The sequence below is a fragment of the Echinops telfairi genome, unplaced genomic scaffold (assembly GCF_000313985.2).
Source record: "Echinops telfairi isolate 266 unplaced genomic scaffold, ASM31398v2 ScPeMD7_7468;HRSCAF=8506_0, whole genome shotgun sequence".
Lineage (NCBI taxonomy): Eukaryota > Metazoa > Chordata > Mammalia > Afrosoricida > Tenrecidae > Echinops > Echinops telfairi.
The window spans coordinates 47,935,105-47,950,013 of record NW_022111369.1 but is presented as its reverse complement, the minus strand read 5'-3'; the positions used below and the strand labels follow the sequence as shown (position 1 = coordinate 47,950,013).

Genomic DNA, 14,909 nt, shown 5'->3' with positions numbered 1-14,909 from the left:
GGTGTAAAAAGTGTTTTGCGCTGATTTCTAGTAAGTAAAATGTTTTAAAATTACTGGTTGTAGCAAGCCAAATTTTTATCTATGGTAATCTTGATTCCATAAGGATTCATCATGGAAAAATATTGCTAAAAGCTGTTCTTTAAAGAAATGAACAAATATATTTTAAAATTACATTTAAAAATAAAATTGTAAAACATACCTTAAAATATGATTTTTAAAAGTATTTTTAAATTTCCATGATATATCAAATTTGTTAGAATATGAAAGAATACCAGCTAATGGAAAAACTACATAAATCCAAGATGAATATCCTAGATAAATAAAAAGACATATTGTACATAATTTTTTGGAGGAAAAGCAAGGTTAGATAAAGCGTGTTTAAAATACTTAAGGAATATATATTGACACATCAAAAATATGACTATATTCTGAAATACACTTACACTGTAAAACACAAAGATATTGAGGAAATAATGGCAATCCCTAAATGGATTTCTGAATCACAAAGAGTCAAAAAAAAGAAAGGAAAAATAATTGCCAAAGACAAATTAAACTAACAGCCTATAGAAATAAACAGATCAAATAAATCATTATCGATGCAACCAGGATGGTAGCAAAAGTGACAAGGCTGTCCTGGGAATAAATTCTACTACATGTGACACAAAGTGTTGGTGATCAATGGCTATATAGTACCACAATGGGTCACAATCAAGTTTAGCTCAAAAGAGGGTAAGTGAACTAAAACCCTATCATGTTGCTGTTATGGCTAGGTAGTTGGGAGCTGGGTCCAACCCATAGCAACTCTATGTACAGCATCATCAAACACTACTTGGTCTGGCCCTGTCCTCACAATTGTTCCTCATCTTTGTCCGTGGTAGCCACTGCGTCGGTTCTTTCTCTTGATGGACTTCATCTCTTTCTCTACCCTCCACTTTAGCAGGCATGATGTACTTATCCAGGGACTAAACTTTTCTGAGAACATGTCCAAAGTACTTGAGACAAAACTGCATGAGACAAAGACTCCCATCTTTCCCTCTAAGGAGCGTTCTGGCTGTACTTCTTCCAAGACAGACTTGTTGGTTCTTTTGTCAGCCTATGGTGCCTTCAATATTCTTTGCCAGCACCATAGTTCAAATGCATTCCTTTTTCTTCAGTCTTCCTGATTCGATGCTCAACTTTCACAGGCACAGGAGGCATCTGAAAATACTATGGCTTGGGTCAGGCACTCCTTGATCCACAAAGTAACAGCCTTGCTTTTCAACACTTTAAAGAGGATCTATGCAGCAGATTCACCCAATGCGATGCATCATTTGACCTCTTGACTCCTTCCTCCATGAGCATTGATCTTGGATCAAATCAAGATGAAATTCATGACAATTTCCAGCCTTTATCCAATTTATCATGATTTTACCTATTGGTCTAGTTTTGAGAATTTGGGTCTTCTTTACATTGAGTTGTAATCTATCCTGAAGGCTGCCATCCTTGATCATCAGCAAGCGTTTCAAACCCTTCTCACTTTCAGCAAGCAAGTTTGTGTCATCTGCATATTTCAGTTTGTTAATAGTTCTTCCTCTATTCCTGATAACACATTCTTCTTCATACAATACAGGTTCTCTGGTTATTTGCTCAATATAGATATTGAATAAATATGGTGAATAAATATGGTGAGAGGAGAAACACTGATTTATAACTTTCCTGATTTTAAACCATGCAGTAGTCACATATTGTTTTCTCAACTGCCTTGCCTCTTGATCTATGTACAGGTTCTGCATAAGCACAGTTCAGTGTTCTAGAATTTTCATCATTCTAAAGGCCATCAGTAGTTGTTATGATCCATATAAGTGAATGTCTTTACATAGTCAATAATACTCCAGTAAACATCTTTCTAATATGCTCTGATTTTGAACAAGATCTATTTGATGTCTGTAATGATATCCCTCCCTTGCTCCATGATCTCTTCTGAAATCTGGCCTTAATTTCTGACAGCTCTCTGTAATTGTCCTGTTGCTATCATTTAAAGTAAAAGAACTGAAGAGAACATTTCAAATGACAAATCTTGAAGACAAAGTCAAATATTTTAATGAAATGTTATAGTTAGAAATCTTATTGAAATGTCTAGAGTTAAAAACAAAACATGTTCAGCATATCTAAACTGAAAGAAGTAAAGAAAATATTAAAACCTCAAGTTCCATTCTGATAAATTCTATGGGCAAAATATCAAAGGATGTAGGAAGCATCAAGAGAAGATGGAAAGAAGACATAGAGTTATTGTACCAATAAGAACTAGTTGACATTCAACCATTTCCAAAGAAACAATATGATCAATAACCAATTGTATGGAAGAAGTTTAAGCTGCACTGAAGACATTAGCCACACACACACACAAAGACTTGACAGAATTGACAGAATACTTATTAAGAAATAAGGCACTGAGACTTCCTCTCCTGTATTTAGGACATATGGTTAGAAAAGACCAGTCCTTAGAAAGGACATAATGCTTCATCAGTTAGACCTTAAGAGGAAAAGAGAAAGATGCTCAATGAGATGGACTGGCGTAGTGGCTGCAAGCATGGGCTCAACATAAGCACCGCTGCGAGGATGGTGCAGGGCCAGGTGGTGCTTTGTTCTATTATACACAAGGTCACTACGAGCTGGAACCAACTCGATGTCACCTTGCAGCAACAACAACAACCACATGTGCAGATGCTTGGACAGACACGCGCCCTGAGCCCGTGTGGGAAGGAGAGTGCGAACATAACCACAATTGCATAAAGGTTTGGGAGAAGATAAATGTATATGTGTACTTATATTTACTGAAGTATATTCAAGCATGTGCTCCAGGAGTGTACAGGAGTGAATGTTATGAAAGTGTCTTAAACAAACCTATTGAGGGAAAGAATCACTGGACCTGGCATCTCAGGACCATAGTCTCTGAGGACACCAAGATCTGTTGAGATAATGTTGCAAAAACATGTTCCACAACACAATGCTCTACATCGGACATTGGTGAGTATTGGTGGGAGTCTTACAACACATAAACAGACATGTAAGTTGCAACTATTGGTCTCTCCCCATCCAGAGAAAAGGAGAATGAGGAAAATTGAAAGGCATATGGAAATAATTATTCTAATGGATCAATGGAACTCACACACATCACAATTCTGAGACTTGGGGAACCAAATAGGGCCTGGCTCCCTTTCCCACATACTCGGAAAAGGATTACATTATAAGGTTTTGGATAGAATGGGAGAAAAATCCAAAACACAGAGAACAAAAATCATGACAGAGAAAGGCTTGCTGGCTCAAGTTTATGGCTGTTGGTCACCCTTCAGAGGTAGAACTGAAATTCACCCCCACTGGAGAATCAACAACCATCTAAAATCTAGAGGGCAGCATTTGCCCCAAGAGAGCATTTGGGTGACTAGGGAAGAAGGACGAGCAGGAGACAGAGGAGGAAACGGCGCATTGAGGGGATTGCTATGGAGAAGGTGAAGCAAACTGTGGATGAATTGTTGAACATCAATCCGGTGGGCTGCTCCATGGACCTTTACAGAATTCACGACAAAAAGTAAATTAAAAAATACATATGCCCTCCCCTTTTACCAGAGATGGGGGAGAGTATTTTTTGAAGCTGGACAAAGTGATTGAAGTTTCTATCTCATAATAAATGATCAAGAAAAGACAGGAACAACATTTTAAATAAAGAATAATGTCAACATCGGTAGTTGGATCTGTTTACTACAAACATAAGTATGAAGAAATAAATTTATGTATTAGCAAACTAATAGGTAAACAAATGGGGAAAGAATAGAAAATCTAGAATTGATCTATCTGAATATGAAAATTTAATATGTAATAATGGGTACATCTTAAATGATTAGAAAAGAGAAATATTTCAATAACCACGAGACAATTACAGGGGATAGGAAGGGAAAGGGGATTTAGGGAGTAAATAATGAAGGCGGGAGGGGGAAGGGAACACTGAAACTGATCGTGATTGCATAGCTCAGTTTAAAGGTGATTTTACCATGGGGGTCGGGAGAATGCTCTAGGATAGATGTGGTGGTGATTGTACAACTGCTCTGGATGTAATTTAACAATGAACTCTTCAATTGTGTGGTATTTAAATTATGTGTCAATAAAACTATTGAGGCAAAAAAAGAAAAATAGAATATATATATAAAAAGACAGATCATAGAATTACAAATCAATCTAAAGCAGTGGTTCTCAACCTGTGGGTCGTGACCCCTTGGGGGGGGCGGGTGTTGAGCAACCCTTTCACAGGGGTCGCTGATTCATAACAGTAGCAAAATGACAGTTATGAAGTAACAATGAAAATAATTTTATAGTTGGGGGGCCATCAGAACCTGAGGAGCTGTATGAAAGGGTCGTGGCAGGAGGAAGGTTGAGAACCACTGCTATAAAGCATGTGACCTCATCAATCTTACACATAATAAGAGAACTAGAAATACAAATCTCATGGAGAGAGCATTTTTGTAGATAACTTTTTCTATGAATTTATATATTTTAAATATTTATTTGTCCAAAATTAAACTATGTTGTACTATCACTTTTCATCTATCACATTGGCAAAACTCTAAAACTCTAACACGACTCGATTTTACTACAAGGGATTGCAGAAGTAAGAAATCAGGATGCCTAGGAGATCTCCCTGAGGGCCGTGTTCTTCCGCAACCCAAAACTGCTCTAAGACAGCAAAAGCAATTATGTGAAAAATGAAGAAGTAAAGGAAGCATGAACAGTTCACAGTAATGCTGATCCTGCTTTGGGCTATGGATCTTGGGGAATTAAGCATTGAAAGTGTCATTGTTGTTTTATTTCTTAAGTTGGGTGGTAGACATTGGAGAGTTTCCTTTGTGGTTATTTGTTTATATGAATGTGCTCATATTTTCACATTTTAAAGATATAAATCTTGGGGCATTTCTTCGAATCCTATTCCAATTGCATCATCTTAAAAATAATTAATTATTGGAGTTAGAGCAGGAGGCCCCATAATTACTTCTCTTAAAGAAGCCCGGAGGAAAGGGGAAACCACATTGAAATGAGCAATAACAACCACCAACAGATTGACTGGATCATGACAGTGTGTCTAACGTATCACTGCCCATCTCTATAGTTAAAACCTCAACTGTGCATGATGTTTTTCTTCCTTTCTTTTTAACTCAAATACATTTTTAAAAGCTGACCTTTATGAACTAAACTTTAGTAAATAAAAGAAAGCATTGGCAAACACTTTGTAAAAAGTGTGTTGGTCTATGGAAATTTGACTCTGGTTTCCCAGGAATGACAAAAAGAAGGGTTTTCATTCTTTGCTACTATAGAAACGGCACATTTGTTTCTGTGATTGGAAAGCATAAATTCACCACCTTCCATTGTTTCTCAGTAATAAAAATGTCAGTAGTACTTGTTTTATATGTGTCTAAGGCCCAACATGTGAAAGCAAAGAAATTCAAACATTTGTAGCACTTAGATTTATGGCTTAGATTGTGCTCTAATACAATGTATTCTGTTAAATGAAGTGGCATCTCTCAGATTTTGACTTGTGTCTGGCCTTTTCTCGTCGTACTGACACACCACACAATTGGTCAGGTTGATTTAGCAACTACTCCCTATGGTTTCATCTTACCTGATTTTGCCTGATCTCCTTCAGTAATTATCAGATGCCTCTATTGGGCAAAACTCTGAATGTGTACCATTTTCTAACACTAAATCTCCAAGCGGACCCTGGGGACTCAACCTTGGCAAACTAAACATGATCCATCCTTCCGGTCACAGAGGGAACCTTTGCTTCTGTACCACTGATCAAGTCTACCTTGGTTTAAATACCACCTAGTCTTTCTTTAAGCTGTTCCGAATGCATTAGACAAAAACAAAGCTCTACGAATTGATGTTCTAACAATTGAAATGTTCCACCAAGCTGATTCAGCACAGGAAACAGTCTATATCAAGAAACTTGGAAGACAGCTACTTGGTCAAATGACAAAAAGAGATCCATATCTGTGCCCATTCCAAAGAAAGGTGACCCACCAGAATGCAGAAATGATTAAACAATATTATTAAAATCACATGCAATAAAATGTTACTGAAGATCATTCAAAAAGAGGTACAGCAGTACCTAGACAGGGAGTTGCCAGAAATTTAATCCAGATTCAGAATAGGATGTGGAAACAGGATATTATTGCTGACCTCAGTTGGATCTTGGCTGAAATCACAGAATATCAGAAAAGATGTTGTTTGTGTTTTGTTGACTATGCAAAGACATTCAACTGTGTGGATTATAACAAACCAGGGATAGCATTTTAAAGCACTGGAACTCCAGAACACTTCATTGTGCTCATGCATAACATGTATATAGACCAAGAGGAAGTTGTTTAAACAAAACAAGGGAATACTTCATGGGTTTAAAATCAGGAAAAGTGTGAGTCAGAGCTTGTGTACCGAGCAAAGAATGTGAGAAATTGGACTATATGAAGAATGCTGCATCAGAATTGGAAGAAGGTATGCAAATGACGCAACCTTACTTGCTAAAAATAAAGAGGACTCGAAGCACTTACTCATGCCATGATAAATAAAGAAAAGATCGAAGTTGTCAGGATTTCACTTTACTTGTATCCATAACCAGTACTCATGGACGCAGCGGTCAAGAAAGCAAACACCATGCTGCCATGTGAAAACCTGCTGCCCAATAGCTGACCGAGGACCACGGCGCCCATAATCCAGCTGTGGTATTTCTGACCAACTCATATGTATGTGAAAGCCAGAAAATGAATAAGGAATACCAGAGAAGAATCAATGCATTTGATGCTGGCTAAGAAATTGAAGTACCATGGACTACCAGAAGAACAAAGAAGTCTGTCTTGGAAGAAATATAGCCGAAGTGCTCCTTCGAAAGTTGGATACCAAGATTTCACTACCCATATTTTGGACATGTTATTGGGGCCAGTCAGCTTCTAGAGAAGACTATCGTGCTTGGGGAAGTAGAGGGAGAGCAGAAACGAGGAAGACCCTTGGTGAGATGTATTGATGCAGTGGCTAAAACAACGACTCAAGCATAACAATTCTGAAGATGGCACAACATAACAACAATACAATAGCACCTCTTCAGGTAGCAAAACTGGTTGAGTGTTTGTGACTTCTAATCAAATGCTCAGCGGTTCAAACTTACCCAGATGCATTTCTGAAGAGAGGCCTCATGATCTGCTTCCAAGAGGTCACACCACTAAAAACCTCGTGGAGGGCTGTAATCCGCCTACGGGTCCATAGCATGGGCTTTAGTTTGTTGCTTGTTATTTTGGTTTAGCCACTTTCTGTCATCTGTCCCCCAGAACTCTCTCCAGTGTTTCAGAAATCAAAGAATCACTTCGATGACTTACATCTGCCTGACCCAAGCTGTCTGATCCTTTTCGATAACAACAGTTCCTGTTACAAATGTGAGGTTCACAGATACCAAGACACGGTGATGTAGAATTGATGGCAACTAACAAAGCACTTAGACCCTCACAAAGTAGGGAAGCACACATTGTAATCCTATAGAGGTATCAGTCTACCTAATTATTTTCAAACTAACTAAATGGTCTTGATTTTTTTAAAAAATCATTTTATTGGGGGCTCTTACAGCTCTTATCACAATCCATACATACCGTATATACTCGTGTATTAGCCAAGATTTTTAGCACATTAGGTGCCTCGGCTGATATTCCGGTCGGCTTATACTCAAGTATATATGGTACATCCATTGTGTCAAGCACATGTGTACATGTGTACATATGTTGCTATCATCACATTCAAAACATTTCCTTTCTACTTGAGCCCTTGCTATCAGCTCCTCATTTCTTTTCCTCCCTCCCTCATGAACCCTTGATAATTTATAAATTATAATTACTTTTTCATGTCTTACACTGACTGATGTCTCCCTTCATCCACTTTTCTGTTGTCCGCCCCCCTGAGGAGGGGGGTGTTTTATGTTGATCATTATGATTGGTTCCCTCTTTCTCCCCCCACCTTCCCCTTCCCCTCCTGGTATCGCCACTCTCATTATTGGTCCTGAGGGGTTCATCTGTCCTGGAGTCCCTGTGACGTGAGCTCTTGTCTACACCAGTGTACATGCTCTGGCCTTGGTTGTTTTCTTAGTTCAAGGATTCCAGTAGCATGGTTTTCTATCTTTGACTTCCTCAAGGCTCAAGGGTACACACTTTTGCTGGAGTTCTTTATCTGGAATCTTCAATTCCTGCTTTCAGATCAAGGGATGAGAAACATAAGCTTATTTCTCAGGCTCGGTCAGGCTTTCCACAGACATGAATGGATGGCTCTCCTGGGATTTGTGAATGGACACAGGCTTAAGAAATGGCCTAGAAACACTATAATGACATGTCTGGTAACACATACATCCTTGTCCTTCTGAGTCCACACCCAAACCCTGTATTTTCAAGGGCAGAGGATTAGATTGGGGGTGTGCAGTATCAGGTGTAGGAAAATATCTTTATGGTAGTGAGCTCATGCTTGGATTTTGCAGCAAGGCAGTAGCACGCTAAAGAGATGTCCAGAGCAAAGTGAGAGTCTAGGAACTGCTTGCTACGTCTTTGTCCCCTGTCACCTCCGCTGCTTTCTCTAACTAATCCTGGGCTCGCTCTCCTGGCTACTCCTCCGGCATTCACCCCGCTCAGACTTTGGCAGGTTTCCAGTTCTTGACTTTGGCAATGCTTGTGCATCGAATCAAGGGCCTCTTCTAATTTTTTTTATCTAACTAAGAAAGTCCCTTGGATTTGACCTTGTTCAACTCCATGTCATCCTCTTGCTTAAACAGCTTTTTGAAAGATAGTTTAAAGTAAAAAGAGGGGTGGAATTGTTTTTATACTATTTTAGTTTTGGTTACTTTTTCAAAGGTAATGTATCTTCTTATCTTTAGTCAGATTTGATATATTAACCTTTTGATAATCTTAACTTGATAATCTTAACTTCAATAAATATGTCTTCAAATAAAGTAGTGGTTAGATCTCTTTTTAATAAGTAAGAATCAATACGTTTTAATGAATAAGTAGATTTTAATGAACAAAATTCCACAGAGAATGTAAACTATATTGCACTTGACATATAGAAAATTCCAAAACCTATTCATATTTCACACATCATCTAGTTATTAAAAGAACTTAGATATCAACTATTTATATGAGAAATATTTAAAATAAGGGACATTTGTACTCTCAGAAACTAAGCATTGAAATTGTACCCAAAGACTTGAATTTCTGTGCCAAGTCTGCATTTTAAGAGCTTAGTTAGTTTTTCTGTGGACTCCATTTACATACCTTTCAAATAAGACTATTAATATCTGAAACTCAAATATACTTTATTTACAATAAACACCTATTGCTTAGATTATGACAATCAAATATCATCTCTGTCTCTTTGGCTTGTGCTCCAGTCCCCTGAAAAGATTTCTTCCCTCAATCTTCTGGGAGTTATCAGAGAAGTCTGATATATTTTCACAAATTAGTTCAGTCACTTATCTCACAGAACATTCAGAAGATACTGCCAGCATCAACATTTCTGGATATTTTCACACTTTTTACTCAAAACCTACCATCTGCTCATTCTTGTGCTGTACATTTTTATCCCATTTATTAGACCCTGCTCTTGCTTCAGAGTTCCTGACTCGCACCAACAGTGGAGCAGTCAACTCCTTACCAAAAGGTTTGCAGTTTCAGTATATCCCGAGGCATGTGTGGAAGGAAGGTCTGGAGACCCACTTAAAAAAGGCATACTCTTTTTTGTTTAATTAATTAAAAATAATTTTATTGGGGGGTTGTACAACTCTTATCACAATCCATCCATCACCCATGCGCCAAGCACATTTGTACATATGTAGCCATCATCATTTTCACAACATTTTCTTTCTACCTGAGACCTTGGTATCAGCTCATTTTCCCCTGTCCCCCACCCTCCCTCATGAACCCTTAAAAATTAAAAAAATGTTGGAGGCCACGCCTTCTCCTGGGGGTGCGCCTTCCGTTTCCGCTGCCGGCACAGGATCATCAATCTTTCGGTACAGACAAAAAAGCAAGTAGCAGTTGAACAGGAGAAGAATGGCATTGAAACAGATTTCCAGCAACAAGTGCTTTGGAGGCTTTCAGAAAGTGTTTGAACACGACAGTGTTGAACTGAGCTGCAAAATGAGATTTGGTATCTATTTACCACCAAAAGCAGAGACTGCAAAGTGCCCGGCACTGTATTGGCTGTCTGGCTTAACTTGTACAGAACAAAATTTTATATCAAAAGCCGTGTATCATCCAGCAGCCTCAGAACACGGCCTTGTCATCGTAGTTCCAGCTACCAACCCCCGTGGCTGCAATATCAAAGGAGAGGATGAGAGTTGGGACTTTGGCTCCGGGGCTGGATTTTACGTGGATGCCACTGAGGACCCATGGAAAACGAACTGCAGAATGTACTCCTACATAACACAAGAGCTTCCACAACTCATAAACGCCAACTTTCCAGTGGATTCCCAACTGATGTCCATTTTTGGCCATTCTATGGGAGGCCATGGAGCTCTGGTTTGTGCTTTGAAGAAACCGGGAAAATACAAATCAGTTCCAGCATTTTCTACCATTTGCAACCCTATGCTCTGTCCTTGGGGCAAGAAGCCTTTAGTGGATATTTGGGCTCAGATCAAAGTAAATGGAAGGCTTACGATGCTACTCATCTGGTGAAGTCCTACCCAGGCTCTCAGCTGGATATCCTGATTGATCAAAGAAAAGATGACCAGTTCCTTTCCGATGGACAGTTGCTTCCTGATAACTTTATAGCTGCCTGCACAGAAAAGAAAATCCCTGTTGTTTTTAGATTGCAAGAGGGTTATGATCACAGCTACTACTTCATTGCAACCTTTATTACTGATCACATCAGACACCATGCAAAATACCTGAATGCATGAAAGACATCAGGTACTAGAATCTCTTTGGAATTAGAAAGGTCAGAATAAACTGAATGACAAAGGGAAAAAGATAATTTCAAAACAGTGGACTTCATAATCCTGAAAGGGTTTCATTCTACAATCAAAGCTCCTGAATAAATATATGGAACCTACTTCTGATTTTAAATTTCTTTTACCAGGGTTTATGTGGGAATCTTGAATAATTTATAGCATTTTTCGAATTCCTTTGGAAATTCTTACTATAGTGACCTCACATCATACAATACAAATGCCTTCTATATTAGCACTGGAAAGGAACACATGATCTTAGCTCCAGCCCCTCCCCCTTTCTAGACCATCAGCCCGTGGAGGCAGAACGCTGTTTGTTAGTGGTTGAGTGAAGTAATGAATGTAGAAATGTTCACGAGAATTCCCTATCATCTCACAGCTCATTTGTGGGCAGATACGATTGGAAACCATACTGTTTCTTGAGCCAATGATCCTATCTATTAAACCAAATAGGTCTGTGTGTATTAAGTTTTGGGTGTGTCAAGTTTCTAAAAAAGGAGTTTAAGGCTAGCTGCTAACCCAAATGCTGGTAGTTGGAATGCAGAAAAATTGAACTTGGTGAACAAACTATGAGAAATGTAATCAGTCTCTTTGTAAGAACGAAACTGTTATTTTAGTACTGTAGTAAACATGTTTAAAACTTGAAAAAAATTCAAAATATTTTTTCACGTCTTACACCGACCAATGTCTCCCTTCATCCACTTTTCTATTGTCTGTCCTCCTGGGAGGAAGTTATATGTCATTCATTGTGACCGGTCCCCCCTTTCTCCCACTACCTTTCCTTTACCCATCCTGGTATTGCTACTCTCATTATTGGTCCTGGGGGCTTTTTCTGTCCTGGATTCCCTGTGTTTCCAGCTCTTATCTGTACCTGAGTATATGCTCTGATCCAGCTGTATTTGTAAGGTAGAATTGGGGTTATGGTAGTAGGATGGAGGAAACATTAAAGAACTAGAGGAAAGTTGTATATTTCATCAGTATATACTGCACGCTAACTGCCTTGTCTCTTCCTTCTGACCCTTGTAAGGGGATGTCCAATTGTCTACAGATGGGCTTTCGGTCTCCTCTCTGCACTCCCCCTCATTCACGTTGATATGATTTTTTGTTCTGGGTCTTTAATGCCTGATACCTGATCCCATTGACACCTCATGATCACACAGGCTGGTGTGCTTCTTCCATGAGGGCTCTGTTGCTTCTCAGCTAGATGGCCGCTTATTTATCTTCAAGTCTTCAAGACCCCAGACACTATAGCTTTTAGTAGCTGGGCACCATCAGCTTTCTCCACCACATTTGCTTATGCACCCATTTTGTCTTCAGCGATTGTATAGGGAAGGTGAGCATCACAGAATGCTGGGTTATTAGAGCAAAGTGTTCTTGCATTGAGAGAGTACGTGAGTAGAGTACCAATGTCCATCTGCTACCTTAATACTAAATATAAATATATGTGCATAGATTTCTTTCCCTATCATTATATATAAATATATTTGCATATGTACATGCCTGTATTTAGACCTCTATAAATGTCCTTTGCCTCCTAGTTCTTTTCTCTATTTCTTTTTACTTTCCTCTTGTCCCACTATCATGTTCGGCCTTCATTCAGGTTTCAGTAATTCCTCTCAGCTGCATTGCCCTTGATCAAGCCCCACCAGGCCTCCTACACCCTCCTCACCATTGGTTTTTAATCCCTTGTTGTTCCCTGGTCACAGGGTTGGTTGACACCCCCGCCTCCTTTCCCCCGCCTCCCCCTCTCCTGCTGTTGGTCCAGTTGTTTTCTCCTCCTGATTGTTTATCCTGTCTATCTTATCTAGATAGACATTCAGAGACAATTACAAGATAGAGCAAAACAAAGCAACAAAGGAAAAACAAAGACAAAACAAGATAGAGCAAAACAAAGCAACAAAGGAAACAAAACAACAAAAATTACCAATGACACAAAAAGAAAGATCATAGTCTTAAAACCCACTTTTGAGTACAGCTTTACCGAGGGTTGTCACCAGTCAGAACTGACTCCACAGCAAGGAGTTGCTGGTGTTTCTTCTGCGTCTACTTAGTAGCCCTACTGCTGATTTCACAACTACTCCTTCTTTATCAGTCCCACTGGGTGGGCCTTGAAGCCGTTGCCCACAACGCACCTCTCTCTCCCAATAGATAACACTGTACTGGAATCCTCAAGAAGCACCTTGGTAGTTGCCTAAATTAATAAATCCTTTTTAACATGAAGCTGGTTTCTATGAGATGGAGGTTAAAGATGTCCCAAATGTCCAACTTTTCCAAATTGTTGTGCCACTCCAACATCTCTAACAAAGACTCCTCCTTAGTTTCCTATCAATCATCTTATTTAACTGATTTGGTTTTTTCCCCAACAGAGTTCAAATGTGACTTTTCTCCCCTTACCTGTCGTCCAAGGTCATTACTTTTCTTTCAGCAATTACAGGTAACATCCACCAAAATAACTACCCAAGAATAAAAATTTTCACTTCCTACACACCTTTATTCTTTCCTTCTTTTTTACAAATCATTTTACTGGGGCTCCTACAACTCTTGTCACAATTCACACATACATCATTTGTGTAAAGCACACATATACATTCATTGCCCTCATCATTCTCAAAATTCTTACTTTCCACTTGGGTTCCTGGAATCAGCTCCTCATTTTTCTTTTTTTTTTCCCTCCCCACCTCCCTCCCCTCCCCCCCTCCTTCATGAACCCTTGATAATTTATAAATTATTATTTTATCATGTCTTACACTGCCTGGCATATCCCTTCACCCATTTTTCTGTTGCCCATCCCCCAGGGAGGAGGTTATATGTAGATCCTTATAATTGGCTCTCCCTTTCTAACCCCCCTTCCCTCTTCTCTCCCAGTATCGCCTTTATTCTTTCTCTAACAAAGTCTCATGCATCCATGAGTCTGGAACCATTAGGACAAATCCTTTTTCAGATACCAACTTTATCGATGGGGTGACAGGAGAATGTGACCTCTTCTACCGTCACAAAGGGAAAGGAGAATCAAGTTCAACAACCAAATTTGATTTCTATAAAGTGGGGATCAGAGATACTGTAATCTTCTTCTCCAACCTTTTCACCAATTCAGACACCAACCATCCCTTCCACAACACTATCATGCTTCTCTGCTGGCTTTGATAATTCTTTTCAATGACCATATAGAATTCAGTCAATTCACATGAATATGGGTTCATTAGGGAAGTACCAAGGTCATGATAAAATCCAAGATACATTCTTTAGTCAAGGGAGCCTCTTCTCAGCCATGTCAACAGACAGGCCTCCCTTTGGTACCTCAGTCCCTGGGCCTTTCAGCTGGCTTCGGCCCTGCTTGGGCAAGTGTAACAAACTATAGCTTACGGGTGTACCCTCTCCTGCCCACTCCCAGGTTCTGCTCCCCCTTCTGCTTCTGTTTCTCTGCCACCGACTCACACCATCTCTTCCTGTCTCCAGTGTTATGGCTCTTTCTGCTCCTGGTTTTAGGATGTTCTCAGCAGAGAGGTCTCATGGCCTACAGACATACTCTGCTGCTGGATCTTCTTTCTTGCTAGTAGTAACATCTCCTTCTCTGCCCATTTCTCTCTCCTTTATACCTACTGTGAGATAAAAGGGAACACTGCATGGCTTAAAATCAGGAAAGGTGTGTGACATGGTTGCATCCTCTCACCATTCTTATTCAATCTATATGCTGAGCAAATCATCAGGGAAGCTGACTTATATGAAGAAGAATGTGGCCTTGGGATTGGAGGAATGCTTATTAACAGCCTGCAAAATGCAGCTGACACAATCTTGCTCGCTGAAAACGAGGAGGACTTGAATCAACTGCTGATGCCGATCGAGGATTGCAGTGTTCAGTATGCATTACAAATCAATGTACAGAAGACCCAAATCCTCACAACTGAACCTCTAG

General features: G+C 39.4%; 1 protein-coding gene across 1 annotated transcript; it reads left to right on the top strand.

The window, feature by feature from the left end:
* Positions 1-10,028: 10,028 nt before the first annotated feature.
* Positions 10,029-10,948, top strand: LOC101662555 (S-formylglutathione hydrolase-like). Its single transcript, XM_045284000.1, is given in 2 exon segments — positions 10,029-10,656; positions 10,659-10,948. Coding segments are annotated over 2 exon segments (846 nt in total). The 5' UTR covers positions 10,029-10,100.
* Positions 10,949-14,909: the final 3,961 nt, after the last annotated feature.